The 20,867-nt window shown below is 48.8% G+C and overlaps 7 protein-coding genes across 7 annotated transcripts; 1 reads left to right on the top strand and 6 right to left on the bottom strand.

Moving 5' to 3' along the window:
- Positions 1–322: 322 nt before the first annotated feature.
- Positions 323–2,383, bottom strand: N7529_002378 (RsfS/YbeB/iojap family protein; the record flags this gene model as incomplete). The annotated part of the gene is made up of 1 exon (XM_057237906.1): positions 323–2,383. The coding sequence occupies one exon, from the start codon at positions 2,381–2,383 to the stop codon at positions 323–325; it is 2,061 nt and encodes a 686-aa protein (XP_057100517.1).
- A 470-nt stretch (positions 2,384–2,853) lies between these two features.
- On the bottom strand, positions 2,854–4,053 carry N7529_002377 (RNA-binding ATPase activator ESF2; the record flags this gene model as incomplete). The annotated part of the gene is made up of 4 exons (XM_057237905.1): positions 2,854–3,172; positions 3,220–3,332; positions 3,371–3,526; positions 3,595–4,053. 4 exons carry the CDS (start codon positions 4,051–4,053, stop codon positions 2,854–2,856), a joined length of 1,047 nt encoding a protein of 348 aa, XP_057100516.1.
- A 589-nt stretch (positions 4,054–4,642) lies between these two features.
- On the bottom strand, positions 4,643–5,931 carry N7529_002376 (coenzyme A transporter; the record flags this gene model as incomplete). The annotated part of the gene is made up of 2 exons (XM_057237904.1): positions 4,643–5,629; positions 5,704–5,931. The coding sequence occupies 2 exons, from the start codon at positions 5,929–5,931 to the stop codon at positions 4,643–4,645; spliced, it is 1,215 nt and encodes a 404-aa protein (XP_057100515.1).
- A 629-nt stretch (positions 5,932–6,560) lies between these two features.
- Positions 6,561–9,931, bottom strand: N7529_002375 (uncharacterized protein; the record flags this gene model as incomplete). The annotated part of the gene is made up of 7 exons (XM_057237903.1): positions 6,561–7,641; positions 7,693–9,284; positions 9,333–9,349; positions 9,405–9,507; positions 9,560–9,703; positions 9,765–9,830; positions 9,929–9,931. 7 exons carry the CDS (start codon positions 9,929–9,931, stop codon positions 6,561–6,563), a joined length of 3,006 nt encoding a protein of 1,001 aa, XP_057100514.1.
- A 2,344-nt stretch (positions 9,932–12,275) lies between these two features.
- N7529_002374 (dolichyl-P-Glc:Glc1Man(9)GlcNAc(2)-PP-dolichol alpha-1,3-glucosyltransferase ALG8) lies at positions 12,276–14,188 on the bottom strand (the record flags this gene model as incomplete). The annotated part of the gene is made up of 6 exons (XM_057237902.1): positions 12,276–12,803; positions 12,855–12,994; positions 13,048–13,541; positions 13,605–13,798; positions 13,848–13,926; positions 14,016–14,188. The coding sequence occupies 6 exons, from the start codon at positions 14,186–14,188 to the stop codon at positions 12,276–12,278; spliced, it is 1,608 nt and encodes a 535-aa protein (XP_057100513.1).
- A 388-nt stretch (positions 14,189–14,576) lies between these two features.
- On the top strand, positions 14,577–16,169 carry N7529_002373 (uncharacterized protein; the record flags this gene model as incomplete). Its single annotated transcript, XM_057237901.1, has 7 exons — positions 14,577–14,665; positions 14,713–14,782; positions 14,833–14,903; positions 14,960–15,140; positions 15,193–15,387; positions 15,447–15,981; positions 16,042–16,169. 7 exons carry the CDS (start codon positions 14,577–14,579, stop codon positions 16,167–16,169), a joined length of 1,269 nt encoding a protein of 422 aa, XP_057100512.1.
- A 490-nt stretch (positions 16,170–16,659) lies between these two features.
- On the bottom strand, positions 16,660–20,334 carry N7529_002372 (putative PHD finger domain protein; the record flags this gene model as incomplete). Its single annotated transcript, XM_057237900.1, has 3 exons — positions 16,660–18,079; positions 18,148–19,696; positions 20,283–20,334. 3 exons carry the CDS (start codon positions 20,332–20,334, stop codon positions 16,660–16,662), a joined length of 3,021 nt encoding a protein of 1,006 aa, XP_057100511.1.
- Positions 20,335–20,867: the final 533 nt, after the last annotated feature.

The raw sequence follows: 20,867 nt of genomic DNA, 5'->3' as shown, positions 1-20,867 counted from the left end.
GTCATCGTTCACAAGGTGATGTCTGGGATATTGGCCGAATGTTGCAGTATGAAACCGCTTTCACTCTGCCTCGGCTGCGACTGCGGCTCCGTGGTCCGAGCTCACTACAACGCTACCCTGAGGCACTACGCTTTGACATTCAACTTTACATAGATGTAGGAATATGAAAATGTATGATATTGTACAATGGGGAATGTATGCTACCCTATTTTACTAACAAGTCCCAAATCCGGAGTCACTACATTCTCCGATCCCGCCACAAAGTTCACCTAGAACCTCAAACCAACATGAACCACAAACTCAATGGCCAGCTCATCCTTGTTCAATTTTCATGAGCAAGCGCCTCCTGACATTTACTCCAGAGCGGCAGATAGAAGCTCGGAGGGGCATCTTCATCTCGATTCTGCAGGTTCGGATCTGCGACCAAGATACAGTGCATAACGGCGGTGATGATCGGACCTTGCAGCACGATAGCAGGAGACTCCTGATCCATCACAGAGACCGCTGTCGAAATACACTCGCGGGCTCGCCGTTCTTCGCCCAGCTCAGCATGTAACTGGAACAACTTCACGTAATCGTCTTGTGTACGATTCACACCTTTCAAAGGGAACTGGCGCCACAGACGCCAGAATCCATCGTAGTCGCCGCATCGGAACAGTGTCACCATAAGCTGACGAGCCTCTTCTGCAACAAATGGAACATTGGCCGCCGAGAGAATCTTAGATAGTCGAGACAAAACTTGTTTTTGTGAGTCGTTTTGTTGGACTATAGAGGACTTTTGAGCTGTTCCCTTTGAGTCCGATTCACCTGAAAATGCTGTATTTGAAACACCGACCGCTTGGTAGAGTATGTTAAACATTCTCATGCTAAGGATCGGAACACCGCGGAGACTCAATCGATCAAGCACAGAAAAAGCAAGCTCCATGTCAGTATCTAGGAGCTTAGATGCGGATTCCTCGGTAACGGTCTCTACTGGTTTGGGTGTCAGAAGAGCAGAAACAACATCGAATCCAAGGTCGTCCGGAAGGTCATACCCGTCGCGAAGAAAATCTGTGAATGCGCCAAAGAGCGCATCCTTGCTGTAAGCCGGATGCTGCCTGGACACAGCAGTCGAAAATAGCTTCAATCGAAAAGAAGCTTTTTCTTGGGCAGAGAACCGGGCCGCGTGCTTGTTGTTGTAGAAGAGGCGTAGGAAAATAGTAGATAACCGATCATCTGGACCGCTTCCAAGTTCACTTCGTGCACTCTCAGCTGGGAGTTCAGAGAGGATCTGAAGTAAGGAAGTCGGTGTTAATTGAGATGCGACGACTGCCGCGTCAGCTGGAGCTGGAGCATAAGCTCCGTTGCGAGCGAACTTAGACTCGAATCTGGATTCAATGGAGCTCGTTGCTGGATGTGCGAGTCGCCGCATGGTATGGAAGCCTCTCCTTTGGCCGGGGGAAGACCCAAATCCATCGGACATAGAGCGGGGAGGAGAAGCAGTCTTGGAAGCACCTTTCTCGCCCTCTCGGGTATTCTTTCGCCCTTCTCGAGCCAAGGTGGCTTCCCAGAGTCCATCCAGATCAACATCAGCCCGTTTTTCCTCAGTAAAGATCTGAACAACCACGCTAGTCCCGAGGTCAAGGTTACCGAATCCCTCAATGCCAACATCACTAAGCTGCGTCGTCGAAGCACCTTTGTCTACCACGCCCGCATTCACACAGATCCACCCAGTGGTGATTCCGTCATCCTTCTCGTCAACCGTTGTGCCTGCTGCACTGGCGGCACGCGCTCGTTTGGCCTTGCGTCGGAGTTTAATCTTCAACTCGTTGCGTCCTAATAAACCATCCGCATACGGTGACAGCTTATACTGACTTCTCAGCCAGCGACAAAGCCGATCCGCAGAGACGTTCAAGTGCTTCACGCTACGAGCAGTTCCAATGATCATGATGACATTGGCACCGAGAGCAGCAGGAATTTCCAGACCCCGAAGATCAAACATCGTGAGTTCATCTAGACCCAAGTCCTTATATGTGTATTCCAAAAGGGTCGAAAGCATCTCTGGCGAGTCTTCTGGGATCTGAGGGAGGTGGGCTTCGCTCAATGAGCGGTCCCTGACTGGTGGCGCCTCTTCCTGCAAATACCAGGGGACATGTTGTGATCCGGCGGGTTCACTAGCTCCCGGTTCCAACTTTGGCTCTTCCGACTCGGACAGATGAATGTCAAGCTGATGCGTGGTTGGGGGGCGATCGGAGCGTCGCAAAGTTAGAGCGGAGAAAGCTCGAGTGCTTGGGGAAAGAGGAGAGTATCGCGGCATTGGAATACCGGAGACAGATACAAAAGACCGCAGTACCTCATTTCTGCAAGACTGGCATGCAGCCCCTCGTAAAAGAGCTCTGCTCATGGTGACAATTATAGAAACAATGAGAAAATGAATTGTTCCGGTTTCTTGATTCTTGACCTCATCAACGATAGCGGGCGCAAACAGAACAAACAGCTGAGTCATCTACAAAGGCTCCCGGGGCCTAATAGTAGTCCTGTAGAGCTACAGAAGGTCGACTTGAACCTTGGGATTTCTACGACTTTGAAAGTGACGTCCTTGACGCCCATGGTATGCAGAGGTTGGCGTTTGCTTCTGCGAATAACGTTTTGAGTTTTCGATAAAAAAGAAGTTCCTTGTTTTCAGCTAGATGCAATCTACGACGATGTCACCCATATTGCTCATGTTATTGAAATGGATCAGATCAACTCCATCTAAGTAAACTACATGTTTCCATCTGTACATTCATAGGAAGAAACCTTGGATAATTGAGTCCAAAGCCCTAAAATAAACTTCAAATCTGTACCCAACCCAAAATTTTGAAGTTACAAAGCTTAGAAGATCTTCCCAAGCACTCGCTGGGTATCACCAGCCAAAGTACTATCATTCTTGACAGTCTTCGACTGCTCAAACGTCCTCCTTATCTTGCGCGCAGGCTTCTGCGCCTGCTTCACTTCAGAGCTTTCCTCCGTCTCCAACCGCCTCTTCAACTTATCCTCTTCCTTCTTCTTGATTCCATCAGCAACACGCCCACTCTCAACACCAGAAATGTACACCTTGTCCTCGCGCTTGGCCTTCTGATCAGCTAGACGCTGTGTAGCTTCCCTCGCGGCGCGCTCCATCTGGATCTGTTCCATAAGATGGCTCCATTTGCTGCACTGCGTTAGTAATGATCAATAATTGGAGGGTGGATTCCTTACTATCCCTTTAGGTATTTCATGTTCCACAGATCATCTCTGTACCAGGAGGACTTGAGACCGCCTATAGTTCGGGCGTTCAGTGTCTCCGCGCAAAGTTTCGCTGTCCTATATAGCTGTTAGCGACTGCAGGGAGCAGTGGGAGTGTACAAACGTGCCGTTTGGACTTAAACTCGACCCAGCCATCTGTATAGAGCTTGCGCTTGTTGGACTTCTGCTTCTGCCCAGCCGCTGATGGTAACAAAGGAGCAAGGAACACCTTTGTGATCGGGCCGAAATTTCGCTTCTCTAACATATTCTTGAGCGCGAACTGGATTTTGTGTCAGTTTTCGAGATTGATTTACATAGGCAGTCAAAGTGAGGGCTTATGATACTCACAGGCTTGAGATATGGTGGGAGAGACGACAGATACACCACACCACTCTTGTCCTTCTTGGGTGGTTTTCCGCTTGTCAACTTTGCGAGCTTGCTATTTAGCAATTTGGTCTTTGGCTTGCTGGAAGACTCGTTTGAGACATCTAGGCTTGCGCCTCCATCCTCTTCGTCGCTTAGTTCCTCGTCCTCATCCTCGTCCTCTTCGTCTGTGTCTTCTGTCGTCTTTATTTGCTTGCGACCCTTGCCCTTGCCCTTGGGACGTGGCTCCTCTTCTTCCTCTTCATTGAGATCGCTCTCGTCTTCGTCAGACTCGAGTCCGAAGGGATCTTGGTTGTCCGCCGTCCTGCGCCGCTTCACAGATCGTCCTTTGCTCTCCGCCGCATTCTCCTCGGAATCATAGCCGCGGTCGGCTTCATCCTCACTAGCTGAGATATCGATCAGGTCGTGTTTCCGAGAAGCCATTATGTGTCTGTGTAGGTTTTGGATACAGATTCAGGGAAGTAAATGAGGTTGTCGCGGAAGTGAACTTTTTTCTTAGAAATTAGTGGTCCGTGCGCGGCCTGAAGTACAATACAGTAAATAACATCGAAGGGTAGTTGTCGCTCTAGAAGGAAAATTGCTATTTTCAAGAAGATATTAATTAGACCAGTACTTAAACTTCTGAATCACGCAATAAACAGAAAACAAACAACCCTTTCAAACAGCATGGGATCGTGTATTCAACCTTGAAATTTTCCATGCTTTTGTTATCTTATCGCTTATCGCTTATCGGGACACCGCGGTGGATGTGCTCACATGGAAACCTTGAAAAGGCTCGAGTCTTCCAGGGTTCAAGGCATACATGCATGCAAAATTAAGATAGAATCCACAGCAGGGTCTCCAAATAAATAGCAAGACAGTCTAATATGAAGATTTTTATATGTGCTGGTGTATCTCTAAGGGCCAAACAGGCTCTAATGCTAATAACGAAACCCCCACAAAAACGCCAGATTCAACGGAGAGATGACATCTACCCCAGGATTCATATGTGCAAAAGGGCGAATAACATAAATCAACAAATATGCAGCGTGCCCTTGACCCGTTCATAAACAAAGAAGGCGACAGCAGCCATCGGCACGACTTTAATATACCCAATCGTCAGACCAACCCAGAACCCACGGAATCCGCGCTCCAGCCAGATGTTTCGGGCTGTCTCGGCGAATCCGAGACGTCGGCCGTCACCGACTGCACCGCCGACTTGCATTCTGCGGCGGAGGACTTCGATGGGATATGAGGATGTCTGTGAGACGAGACCGGCTAGTGCGCCAGCGAGTAGCTCAAAGGGAGCATTGAGGAGCGGACGGTTGTGGTTCTTGTCATTTTTCTGAGGCTTGGGGTCTATATCCGATGCTCGTTTCAGGGTATATGGCGCCAAACTGGGGTGGCGGAATAAATCGCCAACCGTGTCGTGGGTGAGGAAAGAGATTCCAGCGTAAGGGAGCATGCCGAGGATAGTCGGTGCGAAACCGCGGTAGAAGTTGATGATTCCTGTTCGCGGGGCGACTTTGTTCACGACCGACGAGGCGCTTTCAACAGCGGCTACGGCTGAAGACTCTGTTGCTGCGGTGGAGCGGGTTTGTGGTTGAGATTGTTCGTGGTAAATTTGGCGCCAGATGTCTACTATCCCTGATCGGTGAGACTGTCTTGTTTCGAAGGCCATGCGCACTCGCATCAATTCTAGTGGGTATGTAAAGCACACAGATGTGACACCGGCTAAACTTCCAGATATCAAACGGCGAAATGGAGTCTCGTATTCACTTGAAGGGATCACGACTGCGCGGATCTGTTCGTAGGCGAGGAACTTGATGGCGGCGTAGGGGAAGATGCGGAGGAGTGTGACGGAGTGGCCCTTGTAAAGGCCTTTGGCGCCTTCGGTGCGGTTGATATCTTTGATCGCAGCAGCAAGTCCTGTCCAGCTGCCGGTGTACTTGGCGAACTGGGGATTGGAAGCTTGGAAGAGGATCTTGACACGGTCGAGCGGTGCAACAACGGTTTTGGCCTATAGGAGAATCGCCAGTCAGTACGAATGTCACAATTCCAGGGTCTAGGCATTTGCAAGTGGCGCGAACTTACCGCACACCCGGCCAAGCCGCCGGCGATACCACTTCTGATCGCATATTCCAAGCTCTGCTTCTCTATCTTTTTGATTTTATTGCCAGCGGTAGTTGTACTTGAGACAAGCGGCATTGTCGCGCCAATCGACGATCCCGAGCGTGCGGTCTCGCTCATCGGAGCGGACGGTGGAGTAGACTCTGGTTTGTTGGAAGGAGCATAGGCATGGTCTGAATGACCACTCGACATGAGAGAAGTGGAAAATTTTAATATGAGCGGCCGAGGCTCACGGGCGTGGAAAATATCTGGGGCAATAACGGGATCCCCCTCGTGATCAAGTTCGGCGATAATATGTGTCTCGGTCTACCGGATGATCTTCGGCACCATGTAGTACTGTATGCAGAAAAATTTTGGGAACTAAATGAAAAGCAAAAATTCCCTGAAGTAAAACCAGGATAATAGCAAATAGTTTGTATAGCAATTGAAGAGATGAAAGATTGTGTCTTTGCTCGCTGACGTATTTGGCGAAGTTCCGACTTCAAAATACAGAGACTGACATGCCGATACCAACCGCTCCCCGCAAATAAGCGGCGGAATACAGTACCGATACGGCCCGCAAAGAGTAGCGAGTCCCGAGAAGCCGAATTGTAATCGTATTTTTGCCACTAGCCCTCGTAAGGACTCTATTCAGTTCTAGGTTGATACTATGTCGATTCCATTGCTAGACTACACGAATGTAAACTCTCTCCAGAAAATAAATGCTAAGTAGAAATAAACTCCCCCCAACCATGCATATTGAAATGTATACGCGACAAGAAAGAGAAGGCAGATAGTACAAAGAATATCGTGGTCGCGTGAGTATGGAGAGCTGATAGATATCAACCCCTGCGCTGAGCGCGAGTTCGAGGTAGAGTCTTGGCCTGTTTAGCTGCCTTTGCCCCTCTGGTATCATCGGAAACCCGCTTGCGCTTGGCTGGGCGGCCAGAGTCAATATGGAGATGACCATTTACAGACAGGGCGGTGTTGTTCTTCCAGCGTAGGCAGCGCAGGTGGTTATCGTTCACATCCACGTAGGTTTTGGTCCGAGTAGTCACTCGCTTGGTCGGAATATCCTCCGACTCGGCTCTCTCGGGAGTTTCAGCTAAATACTCCTTGCGATTCTTCATGTACTTGGCAATGTAGTCTTGCTGAAGGAGAAGCTCCTTCATCAACTTGGATTCCCGGTTGCCACGCACATCGAGCCAATCGATGAGCTGCTCAATAGCCTCGGGATCCTCATAGAATCCCCATTCACGAGCATTTGAAACATGAGTTGGGCCCTCTTCGTGCTTCTTGCGCTCTGCCGGGGTGGTCTGGAAATGCTTCTGGTATTGCTTGCGCTGTTCGTCGGTCACCTCAATGAATCCGGTATATTCCATTTCATCTGGGCCTTGAACCCACAGGCGGCCGTTAGAATAGCCTGCTTCGGCACTCGAGCTTTCCGGCATACCCTCGTAAGGCATTGCGTTGCGCTCAAACCACCAATAGCGATTGCAAAAGCGATCCTGCCCAAGGCATTTGGTTCGCGGACAGTCAGTTTCTCGAAGGCTGTTTTCCACCGTCTCGATTTGCTCCTGGAGTTTCTCGATCTTGGCCTTCTGCTCATCAATCTTCTTCAAGACCTTCTGGTACTGCTTCGATCCCTTTGGTTGCTTGGCCAAGATCTCTTTTCGCTCTTTCTCGAGTTCTTGCTTCCGTTTACGCTCCAGAGCTCTGTCTACTCCTCCGCGCAGTGCGCGTGGTCGAGGAACATCCTCGTCTTCAGTGTCCATTATCATCTCAGAGTCTCCTTCAAGACCGGTCATCCTAGAATCATCCAGGCCGTCGAGCTCGGGGACTGGGGTAGGCGACTTTCCTGCCTTCTCAGGTTCGGGTTGAACGGCCTTTCGCTCCTGATGCAACTGACGAAGCTCGATGAGTCTATAAAATAGTGTTAGCGGTTAATAGAAAATTCTTTCAAGAGTGACCTACGCTGCTTTGCGTGACTTTTGGTACTCGATCTTTTCCTTGCGCAACTCCGTCATCTGATTGCTGCACTCCTCAAGATAGTTGCGGATAGCTTTGGTCTCCAAACTCAACATGCAGATCATCTGGAGCGCCTTGGTGCGCAGGTTGATGTCCAGGGTTTGGTATTGCTTTTGTACAGTATTCGGTGTAGGGTCGGAATCGAGAGGTGCCAAGTGCTTGAGAATATTGTTGCAAACTTGCTCCGAACGAGGGCGAACAGACAGCTGGTGCAAAACTCCAACCATCACCGTCTGCCAGCCACCGTTACGGAAATCACGCTTGCGGAGGCGGTCGATCCACCCATACTTCTCAAACAGCTCGGAAGCACGATGAATGCGGGTCTCCTCCAGTTGGTCTTCCTCGATCTGTGCTTTGATGATCACTAACTCTTCCTTGGCTAGACTTCCTCTGGTGGTCATTCTCCCGGGCTTGATCTGCGGCTTTGGGGACTCCTCCTCGGCTTCCTCTTCTTCTTCTTCCTCTTCATCTTCAGACTCGTCAGAGTCATCTGTCGGGAAATCTGGGAGGGAGACTTGAACTGCGCCATCCCCGCCATCGGATGCATTCACAAGCTTCTTGAGTACGGCGCAGTGCACCTCTACAAAAAGGTCGCAATCCATTTCGTCGGACGAGAATCGCATAGCCTGAGTGAAATCGTCAAAGGGGAAAGAATCCAGTTCAAACACCTCACAGTACACATTGAGTGTGTCCCAAGTCTCCAGAAGCAATCCCACCGTCTCAGGCGCTATATCATATGGCAGTAAATCCTCCACGCCATCCTCTTCGGCGTCGCCTGCCATCATGAATTTCAGCATCGGGCGGTGCTGCTTCTCGGGTTTGGGAGCAAGATCCAAATCTTCGATGGGATACTTGATTGGTGGTGGGGTTGCCGGCCTCGATTCATTCTTGACTACTACTGCTGGCATAGCAGCATGCTTTCTATCGCCAACCAGCGGCGGTTTGGAAGGGCGCAAAGGATTTGAAGGCAGAAGGAATGAGGCATCCCCATTCAAGGATCGCTGATACTCTTGGTATTGTGCTTCCCTCGATTTAGCCATGTCATGAGCTGACAGCTTTGACTTCTGCCCTTTGACGGCGGGCTTCAGCTCGGGAAGCTGCTGGGAAGAGAAGAAGCCGAAGAAACCGTCTTGGTCGGCTTTCTTCATTGCCTTCTTCTCTGCCACCTTTGCGCCATACTGAAGATGTTTGGGCACCTCGATCGGGATTTTGTACACCTCGGCGACAGATGGTTTGACTAGCCAAGGGGCACCAGTCCATGATTCCCTGGTAACGTTATTTTTAATGAATCCACGCAGCATCAACTTGGTGAATGCCTTCCGGTCACGGGTGATGTGGTCCTGGTCCAGCAGGGCCTCCTCGTTTTGACGGTCTAGGATCTTAACCAGATATCTAGCAAAGGCAGGTGTTTTGATAGTCCCATCGGCATACAACTGCTCTGCAAAGTTGGCCTTGTCTCTGATAGTACCATGGAGCCGACTGCTATCCTCTAGCAAAATCAGAACGGCTTCACCCGGATAAAAGTCCGATTTGAATTCCTGCATATGTTAGATCAGCCGTCATATAAAACAATGGGTCTGTCTCACTTCATAGATTTCATCCACTAAAAAATCAATATGTTAGCGTAGACCAGACTAGACAGGTCAAGATCAACATACCTAGGCTGTCCACCCTTGAGACTGTAGAGAATTGAATTCTGCGTAGGATGGGTTCTCTCAAAGCATCGGGGAAGCTGTTGTTGACTTCACGCGATTCCTCTGTCTGATTTTAATTTAGCACATCTCCATCACCCAGTGTCCATGTTGTAATGTACCTCACTGCGGAGCGCCTCAAAAAACGTTAATCCCGAATGTCCAGTGATTTCACAAATGAATCGGCGTTGTTTATAAAAGTCCATTCGCTGGAGATAGGGTTCGTAGGTGGTGAAGACCTCGTTTGTCTCTGGGATGACCCAGACCTGAAAGAAAGAATCATGGTCAGTGAGCGGAACGTGAAGTATGAGTGATCACAACACATACCTCGGAGCTTTCATCTTCAATGACAGTCTGTGGGAGGTATTGAACCGGCTTCCGTTTGAATAGTACCTATTCAAGTAATTGTGTAAGCCACTGGTTCCCGTATGATCCACCACTTTGCTACTGGCACCTCCGCGGCCATTCCTATCTGATAAGGTATCGCATACCATGATGCTTTAAAGACTTGTTGTAGACGCGCCAGTCGGCCAGAAACTACCGTGAACACAATCGATCATGAACGAGCTAGACAAAACGCGACCTTGGTTAGCAAAATGGAGCTAGTCGATTGAGTGCGTGAATGTGGAGACCGCGTCAGACCCGAAATCGGCAGCGGTAAGGAGCTTCGCGATATGGATTGCGGCGGTTCTGCTGGCCTCAGACTGAGAACATGATATGCGGGTGGTGACGGGGATGGTCAGGATCCTGGTAGACCCCCAAACGCGAATCGTGAATGGGGAAATTCGTATCAGCGGACTTACCGGAGAAGAACGCGTCCGATATATGAGCGATCTGGACAATTCTCTGCGCGTAAACCAGAAAAGTTGGGCAGAAATTTTAGAATGGATGAAGATTAGGAAAAAGAGAAAAGAAGAAAGGACACAAAAGAACGGAGCGGAGAGGCGGTAGATCATTTGCAGGAACCGCGAATGGGTGGGGGCGAGCTGTGATTGGTCCAGAGCAGGCAGCCTTCACAGGAGCCATAATGCCCAGAAAAACAGCCTTTCCGAGGGAGTCCTGCTTCTTCTTGCACTTCCAACTCCCCTTCTACTACCCTTTCTTCTTAACCCCCCAACTCTACTTGTATTTATACTCATTCGACAGGTTATAATTCGCATATTCCAAATACTTTACCTTTTTTTGAATATTATATAATAAATGCCCTTTTATCCCCAATTATCAATCTCTATTCTCCGTCCGGGCTACGATCGGAAATAGTCTGCTATTCTACATCCTCATGGGGCTAAGTCAACCACCAATCTTTGTTAATATTTTTAACATGAAACACCAATCTTCAATTATTCTCTTTGATATCAAAGTTTGAGAATGTTTCGACAACAGCAAGCCTACATACGTAACCAGTTATAATAACCTGATCCATCTTTAGTAGCAATAATATTGCTGTCTTGTAAAATTACGAAGTCTAAGTATTCGCTGTTGTCTCTCGTTAACTTTTTTTGGTATATAGCACATCGCACATTATCTTCTTTCATCAAGTTCTTCCACTTTGAAGCTCAAGTCTTTTAAGCTCTTTGTCATCGCCGCATTTCTATCTTCATGTTAGCGGCCAATGCCTACTCCCGTATATAAACCCATCTATCCGGAATAGTAATAAGAATCAACATGTAACCCTGGTATTAGCAACTCCATAGGTTTCCATAAATCACAGGCTAGTACCGAAGCTATTCCCCCACTATGCCAACGGTTTCCTCTGGGTAATCTACCTGATCGCGCTTTTGGTTGACAGAGGGCTTGGTATAAAATGGGAACCCCAAGAACTATATTAGATAGCATCCCCAGATGCCCATGAATATTTAGAAAGCATGTCTTTTATAGCATAGGGGTTCTATTCTTAATGTGTCTACTCCAGTGCTCAAAGCAAACAGCTAGAAATCATCTGTATGTTGAATACATTGCCAGCCGCAGTGTCACAAATGCAATGCCTACTCCGATATTTGGCGGGGCACTTTTTATTGGACATTAACTTACTTATTCTATGGTTTGCCCCAGAGCTTCCCTGTTCTTTCTATAGGAATAGCCTTTACTGCAGGTTTAGTTACATGCTTAGATACGGCTAAGTTCTAGTCAACTATAGGCTAGAGGGTTTATATCGCTATCATCGATCTCTATGACATAGCACTGGAAATATACATGCTTCAGCATAAGACTCTAAGCAGAGTGAAGAACGGCATGGTTGCAATATGAAGTTCGATTGTGCGACAATATATCAACATTACTTACACCAACTTTTGGCCAGCAAATGACCTACCATGTGCATGCTCTGTCCTCTGATAGTAGTACCTCAAATTCACATGTCAATCAATTTGATCAGAGTCCAATAGAACAATTTCGACATTTATGGTCTAAAAGCAAAACCTTCAAATGTTCAAGCAGAAATCTTAACCCAACCGACGGATATATATCCAATGAACATAGATTCCGAAGACCGTGAAAATGGACTAAGACACAAGACGTAGGACACAAATCAACAAACTTTCAAACTTAATTGACAAGAGAGTTGACCCGAAAAGTGCCAGCACAATCGAAGCGGATGATTCCCCGTGTTTCTATCCGACCTGCATTTAGCTGCAGGCCGACGACGTGAAGTAGCGCTAGCCCGATCTAGCATAGCGCAGGAATAGACTCAATGAGAAGTGGGTCTGGCCCACGTGGAAACAAACACTGCAAACACACATTACATCATTTGAAGATTGGATTCGAGTCTTCTGACGATAACATGTTGATAAAATGGACGGAAAATAATGAATATTATGATTGTAGCTGGTACCGAAAACTCTATGCTGTGAAGTACACTACCATAAAGCCAATCCAACTTCCGACCACACCGAGCGCGCAATAACTGCTGATGAACATCAACGGTAGGAATTGTAGTCTATCCCATCCGAAGATTAATTGGTGACCCAAAGAGCAGTAAACAAGTAAAGGAATAGAGACAGTCAAGTAAAGCAGCGAGAGCCGGTCGAAGACGAATATGCGAGGCCGTTGTGGAACGGGCGCCACTCGATCAAAGACGAAGAGGAAGAGCACCAGCCACAGAATCGTGTAAACAGTCTTGAGCGGGAACTCGGCTGCCGTGAATAACAGTGGGAAGAGTGAGACATGTCCTGCAACCGCCAAGGGGCGGAAGGCGCTGAAGTAGCGTCGATCTTTGAGTGCGACCAAGCTGAACGGGATGATGATTAAAAGAATGGCTTTCTCGTGCACATGCCAGCCGAAGAGAAATGATGCATAGCCACAAAGGGTGATGGCGCCGACGAAGGTGTCCCAGCAGCCTGGATTACGCCAGACTTTGACCAGAGGAACCTAGGAAATTGTAAGCGGGGATCAGAGACATTTAGCGTAAGGAGTGCGTACCATTTGGAACAACAATGTCAAGATGAATGTATATTCTTTGGTAACCTCGGGGAGGATGGCAAAAGAGGTATCTCCAACCAGCCCTCGCGTGACACTGTTGAGAGCATCGGCGTTCACGGGAAGGCCCAGTCGAGGAGCAACTGAGAATTAGGTTAGCCAGGCTCCTATCCAGTAGACAGGAGAGAATGCATACGGGGAATCAAAGCTCGATCAGTGAACGAGTACATTGCCCAAATATTTGGAGCCCAGTACGCGTGGCACAATCCCCTTGAAAACGGAAACAGTCTGTCCTTGAGTTGCAGCAACTGGCCCCATTGCGCAAACGGACCAAAGGCAACTGTGAAGACACCAACCACACACACCCCAAGCTTGATAATGTTGCCGAACCGGGGCCGGAAAGCTGACTTGAGATCAAGGCAATAGGTGCGCAGCAAGAAGACAAAGTAGGCGAGAGCAAGATATAGGTAGATGTGTTTCATGCACAGCAAGACCGCGAAAAGAATTCCACTGTAGAGGAGGGTGGACTGCTTCCGGGCCAGGACGATTGACAGAATCAGAATTCCATACATAAACCCATTGTATTGGAAGTGGATGTGATCGATGATGAAGAGACCCGGGGACAGCAGGATGGAAAGGCTCGCCACATGCGCGGCTTGCTTATTGGCCAAAGGAACAGACTTGATGAATCTATGTTAAACCATTTTTAGTATATTTTTCATTGCAGAAGTTCGGTAGAAATATATGCCATACCGACTAAGCGCATAAACAAGAACCAATTCCGTCAATATCACAGTAGTTCTCTGGAAATAGACAGTCTGCCAGGAATCATAGCCAAGGTTCTTCACAACCAACATCGCAGGGTCCACATATGCCGCAGCCTGCGACATTAGCCATTCAAACACAGCAAAGAATGGTGGGTAATCGAGCGTCCATTCTGAGGAATTCTAAAGTTATGTCAACATCCACACTGGGTATGCGCGCGACCGAACCTACCTCGTAGTACCACTCTTGAACTGGAAGGGAATGGGTGATGGCGAGCCAATTGCGATGGACTTCAAAATCAGTTGATTTGCTATAGCAAATGGGTATTAGCTTGAGTTTATTTGTAGTGCCTTAATTGAGGCGTCTGGATATTTCTTTTGCGGTGAGCGCGGGACTCACTATGCGGGGAAAAGCAGCACCTTGAAGGCAGCCGCGACGATGGCGCATTGTGCCAGAGAGGGATATAGTTCAACCATTGGAGGCTCTGCGCATAATGATGCGACAATCCCAGGGAACGAATAGACCAGACGCGAGAATTGATGATAGGCGGAGGTGGGAAGCTTCCTCCGCATGTTTTCTGGTGCACGTGACCCGGTGCGGAGATCAAATCAGGAGTGAAACAGAAGGACAGATATCAATACAAATGAAACGTCAAGAAACTTCCGCATGGACTTCACAGACGTAGGGATCCGACACACCATCCTTAACAGTGTACAGCTTCATCACTTCTTTGATTGTTCGCCATCCACTGCTGTTGTTGCGAAAGAAGCCCGTTTCTGCGTTATTGCTGTTGTTGTTGGCTGGATCACTACTCGCGTTATTTCCGGCCTCTTTGATATCAATAGAGGGCGGAACTGCAACGAACCAGGCCACTGCAACTGCTCAGAAGCCAAGTGATTGCTCCGTGAAGCAGCCAGACAATTATTGAATGAATAGCAAGCTCCGTCACAGCTGTACAACATGATGAAGACACTAGCTTCCCTGGCACTGTTTGCTGCAGGAGCTACATCTCAAGTTATTGATAGCTCAAGTTTTGGTGCCGGCAAAACGTCAGTACCTGCTCTTCACCATATATGAAATCAATCTGACCTGTCAGGATATCACCAAACCGAGACCATTCAATCCCGGGATGGACAATTGGAGGAGAGGGCCATCATCCGAACTTGGTGAGCTAATATTCTGCATCATGGCATGGCTGGAACTAATGGGAAAATAGCTGTCAGACAAAGTCATTTTAACACCGCCATACCCCGGTAACACACGGGGATCCCTATGGGCACAGAGTCCGTAAGTCAAAGGACTTAGAACGATGGGAAAATGGATGGATAATAACACACGCATAGTGTTTCTCAGTCGGAATGGTCAGCAGAATTCCAATTCCGCGCGAGTGGTCCTGAACGAGCTGGCGGAATCCTGCAATTATGGTACACTAAAGATGGCCAGTCCCGGATTGGTACCTCCAGCATTTATACTGTTGGCAAGTTCGACGGCTTTGCACTCGTGATTGATACGCATGGCGGACGTGTGCGTATTTTCCCGTATCGTCGTATTGAACACCAATTGATCTCTCCAATAGGGCGGCAGCGTTCGTGGATTCTTGAACGACGGTACGACCGATTACAAAAGCATTAACAGCCCGGACGCCTTGGCCTTTGGTCACTGCGACTACTCCTACCGCAACCTAGGCCGTCCGTCCATTGTCAAGCTCAAACACACCAACTCGATCTTTGAAGTCACCATTGATGACAAGCCCTGTTTCTCCACCAACAAGGTAGGTTACGATGTCACAGCCATTTATAGCAATTGACCACAGACTAACCCACTTCCCAGGTTGCACTACCTGCTGGAAACACCTTCGGTATCACAGCCGCTACCCCAGAAAACCCCGACTCATTCGAAGTCTTCAAATTCATCCTCGAGTCCGCCACCACCCAAGGCTCAACAATTCCCTCGAACCAGGGCAACACCCAGCCGATCGTCAACCAAAACCAAGTACCACCCAAAGCCCAAGTCCCGCCTGCGGCACCCGCATCGGAAGGCACGATGATTGGTCTCGCCGCCCAATTTGTCGACCTCAGCGGCCGTCTCCAGCTGACCAACAAGGCAACCAACACCATCCTCCAAGACATCAAGAGCCAAGCCCAGAAGGCTGACGCTCGCCACGCGGAGCTTCTCCAAATGCTGATCACAAAGGACCAGTACAACGCCCTGGAAAGCAGACTCGCGCGCATGGAGCAACTTATCGCGAATATCCAGCGCGATGTCGGAGACAGGGATTACAGCAGCCGCTTCAATCAGCTCCACGATACTCTGCGCTCGTCGCACCTCAGCTTGAGCGAGAACCTGCAGGGTCATCTGTTGAATGGTAAGCCATTGGAGAATGTGTTTGAGTCCAGTGCCCAGCTTGCTAATCTCGCTTTTATAGTCATTACCGCCTCGACTCCCCGTATGGGCTTCTTTATCTTCCTGGTCATTGCATTCCAGGTCGTTCTCGTCATCTCCTACGTCATCTACAAGCGTCGTCGAGCCAATATGCCCAAGAAGTTCCTTTAAGCATCTCTTCTATCTCCCCCACCTCCCATCTGAAATGGAGGTTGGTGGTCTCAATTTTACCTTTCTTTTCGCTGATGGGAGGTGGGGGATAACCATTCGCAAGTGTTTCTGCTGGGTTGATGCCCTCGGCGAAGTGGTGAGTTTATCAAGTTATGTAGAGTACAAATATCATTACTTTCACGCGAGATTTCAAACCAATTACTCTTACAAGTGAGAAGAAACTGAAATTGGCAAATATTCATTTGGCCTTTGGCCCATGCTATCGTACAAATCCTCGAGCCACCCGACCACGTAACAATTTTTTGAAGAAAAAATTGAGAAAGCAAATAACAAAACATTTGAAGAACAGAAAAAAAAACGTGGTCGGGTGGCTCGAGAAAATAAATTCAATAATTGGCGATCCCACCGAGAACGATCTTGAAAAAGAGAATAAATTTTCCAACGCCGGGTTCCTTAGATGCGAACATTGAAAACAGAAGAGTGTGAGTTTTTACTCGGAGTCGGTGTGTGGGCGCTTTTGCGCCGGCTGTTCCCCGTATCCCTGGTCATCCCGGGAACGCTTGTTGCGATTGAACACAGGGATACGGGGAAGACGGTCGGAGTCGGGATGATCTGACTTCATGGATACAGCTGAGGCTGCCTTGGAAGGGTTGGTGAAGTCGAGGGAGGGAGAGGTGGCAGCATGGGACGATTCCAAGGCAGAGTCCTTATCAATCCGAGAGGCGGTCTTTGGGGCAGCACCAGACGAAGCAGGCGCGGAAGCGTTGGCAACGTTGGCAGCGTTGGTAGCAGTGGCTGTGTTGGTGAAATTGGTGGTTCCGGCACGTTCGGCACCGGCGACGATGGGGGTTTGGACAGCAACTGGCTCAGGCTCGGACCGGGATAGGCCGAGAAGAGAGGAAGCAGCGTCAAAATCTTGAGTTGAGACTGGAGCACCTGCGATCATGTTGCGAATAGAACCGGACACATTCTGTGTGAAAAAGGCAGGGAGTTCTGTGGTGAGGTTGGAGGCACCAAGGACTCCCTGCTTTTCCAGGTATTCCAGAGTGATTTGTCTGGTCAGGTCCAGACACTTCTTCTCAACACTGGCAGCATACTCCTTTTGGCGTTCATGATGATCATTTTTCACAGCACTGATGAAATTCAGGACGACATCGCCTCCAAGGAAGCGGGATCTTTTTTCTCTCCAGTCTTCGTCAAACAAACTCTGGTTGGGGTCATCGGGAAGAAGAATGTCACAATCAATGTATGCCATATTCTTGGTACGGCGGATACGGCGCGTACGCTCGTGGCCGTTGACCTCCTTGGTGGCAATCATGTCGTTGTCAGTAACATGGTTGGGACACATCCACCCGACCTTGGGGTTAGGGGGTTGTGCGCGAGGGGGATCAAGACAATCCAGATGGAAACGGCAAGGACAATAATCACAAGTGATGATTGGGCGTGTACCTCCCGACGAAAAACCGCACCTGGAGCACTTGATCAAATCTCCCTTGTTGTCTCTTTCTCGGAGAAGCATGGGATTCGCGTATGTGGTAGGGCCATCTTGCTTGGGTGGTTTAGTCAGCCGAGGTAGGTGGGGCGCAGACTTGTAATATCGTTGGTTCTTCAGATTTCGGGCATAATCGCGTTCAAACACAACTCCTTCGTCAACTCCAATGAAATGTCCCTTGATTTCTTGGGGGACTTGGAATTCTGTCTTCTTGAAGTGGTTGGAGTGGGCAATCAGGGTAGAAAAACTGTTGCGGATCGAACATTTGGGGCAGTGCCATTCCCCTTGTGGAGGATTTTTTGGATCCAAAGCAGGTTTCAAGCAAGTGAAATGGTAGGAATTTTCGCAAGTGTCACAGCATAGCAAATCACCACCTTTGCCACACTCGTGACAGTCATCGCTATTCTCGGGGGGTTCACTGTAAGGTGTCATGTTAGCAAATGTAGTCAAAACAAAATGATCAGTAACCCGTGAAAAAACACGTACATAGAATTCGGCATTTGACGTGGCTGATGGTCAGCAGCCCACTCGTTGAAGCGGACAGAGTAAGCAGAGTTGGAAAGTGAAGAAAGGCTCGAGATAGTGGTGTCAACAGAAAGCGACCGTGCACGTTGAGCGCCCTCAGGGCGTTTGGCTTTTGCCCTTTGGCGTCTAGAGCCAGCCCTGCCTTCCCTTTCAGCCACAATATCAGGTGCAGTTGAGTAGGAAGAAGGAGGGGGAGGGAATCTTTTGGTAATGGGAATATCGAGGATAGAGCCTCCGTGGATAGTGCCTCCGACAGGAAGAGAACGAGAACGTTCGATAACAGTGTCGTTATCCAAGGTGAAAGGATGTTCGATGGCGTCTGGTGGTCCGCGCTCTTCACGGCATGAGCTGTACGAGACCACAACATCGGGAAATCCAGTCTGCAGGTCTGCTTTGTAACGAGTACGCTTTGCCTCCACACTAGCTTCATGATTTGAATCTACCTCCCATTGGCGTTTGCGTTTGAAAGCAGCCTCGTTGACTGGACATGGTTTTTTGGGTCGCTTGATTGGAGCGGTGTTTGATTTACCACTCATAAATTGTTCTTCCATTCGAGGACCACTTGTATCGCGATAGATATCTGAGACCTTGAAGCCGGGTTCTCGTTCAACCGATTTACCAGATGACAAACCAGAGTCACTGCCCGAATGCAGTTCGACTGCTGTGGCGCCAATGTAGTTCTGATACCACTGAATGGCCTCGGTTTCCGAGTTGTTGACGATGGACATAAGGGCAAGTCGCAGTTGGGGATCTGATTCTGTGCCTTTGGCGAGATTATGGACCAGGGAAAGTGCGAATTCGTCGTTCACGGCCTTAGACCAGAAGTAAAGAAGGCTCAAGGTGGAGCCGCGGGTGCCATGCTCCATAGCATGCATGATGGAGAATTTGATGACGGTTCGGAGTCGGTGGACATCGTACTTCTCGGAGGAAGGAAGGGGGAGTGCGTTCAGCACGGCCAGGTAGTCGGGGGTATTGGAGGTGGTTTCGACTGCGCTTTCGATTGCTGGAGTGGTCTCATCCGGAGTCTCGGCGACTGGAGTGGGCGAAGGGACTGTCACTTGTTTGGAGAGATATTCAACGCCCTTTTCGACAGGCAGGCTCTCAAGCCCGCTGTCAGAGGCAGCAGATTCAAGCTCAGGTTCTTTGCGCGGGGCGCTGGCAGGAATGGTCGCGACGCGCTCCGCAACCCGTTTGGCAGGAGTCACGCCGGCGCCGCGGTACTCTGCGACCGATGGGTATTCCCCGATCGGCTTCATTTTCCGCCAGGGATTTTGGGGCTTCGAAGTGCCCGGGGGCTTCTTCTGAAGCTTCCGTCGTTTCGCGGGTTGGGAAGAGGCCTGACGACCTCCGGACTGAGTGGAGCCCTTGGGGGCAGGCGGAAGGGGCCTGCTAGGGTTAGTGCCACGCGCTTTATGCCCTAACTTCGATCTTGGTTCAACATACTTGGACTTTTCAACCTTCTCAGCCTTCTCAGCCTTCTTGATCTCCTCAGCAGCCTTTTCAGCCTTGGCTATTCGAAAATTCAGCGTTTGTTCTCATTTGGAATTGTAAAAAAAAGCGTGGGGTAATATGTCAGTTCCCCTGAAAGGCGCAACACCGCATTGGTGTATCCATCTCAGGATCTAGAAAATTGACTGGAGGCAGGGAGGTGGGGATATTCCTTCTGAAGACTGTAAAACAAATAGGAATTTTTGGTCTCAGGGATAGCGGTATCATCCACTCAGGACTGATCGAATTGACATGGAATATCCAATCATAGTAGTTGAACCAGGATGAAAACACAACGGCTTGGACACAATTTTGAACAGAGATTGTATTTTCGTAAGGAGAAGAAGAAGAAGAAGAAAAAGAAGAAGAAGAAGAAGAAGAAGAAGAAGAAGAAGAAGAAAAAGAAGCAAACTCTGTGGGAGGATTGTGCCTCAGTCAAAACGGAGTACGTGTGGAAGGGCAGGGGCAGTATCAGTCACATAGGGCAGGAAATGGGGCATCAGATGAAGGCAGAGGCTTCTGAAAAGCGCCAGATACCGCGTGGCTTCATCCAGCAGTGACGGCTGCGGTGTAGAGTGCAGAACAAGCATAGCAAAGATCATACTTACCCCGTTCTTTTTTGTTGAAGATACGCTTCGAGAATCGGCGTACGGCCTCCATTTTGAACGTGATGAATGAAATGAAGGCCCGAGGAAAGAAAAGAAGATGAGAAATACGATAAAGAACAGAAAAATAGAGAGAAAGAAGCAGAAGCAGAAGCAGAAACAGAAACGGGACAGGCACAGGGAATGGGAATGGGAATGAGAATAGGAAGAGGAAGAGGAAGAGGAAGAAACAAGTAGAAGTGGGTGAGGAAATAAGGAGAAGAAGAAGATGGAGAGAGAAACATAAATAGAGAGAGTTAGGAAGAGATCCAGGAAGATGGGCAATTGGGAAAGCACACGCGCCTGAGCAACGCGTTTAAGTCTTCAATAGAACAATACAGATGTTGAATTCAAGTGACCTGGGCCCCATTGATGGTATTAGGTACCCTTGAACCGAATGTTTGAGCAATTGGAAGCTACGATGCCGTTAGCCCTAAATATGAATGGTTTAACTTGTTCCCATTGACTCGTGAATACGATATCAATAGATCAAGTGCTGCTAGAGGTATCTAAACCTGTGTATTATAGTGTCCTCAAATCTGAAATCCA

Source organism: Penicillium soppii (assembly GCF_028829465.1).
Source record: "Penicillium soppii strain IBT 18220 chromosome Unknown utg000003l, whole genome shotgun sequence".
Taxonomy (NCBI): domain Eukaryota; kingdom Fungi; phylum Ascomycota; class Eurotiomycetes; order Eurotiales; family Aspergillaceae; genus Penicillium; species Penicillium soppii.
The sequence above is the reverse complement of the archived record's forward strand: the minus strand, read 5'-3'. Positions and strand labels throughout refer to the sequence as shown.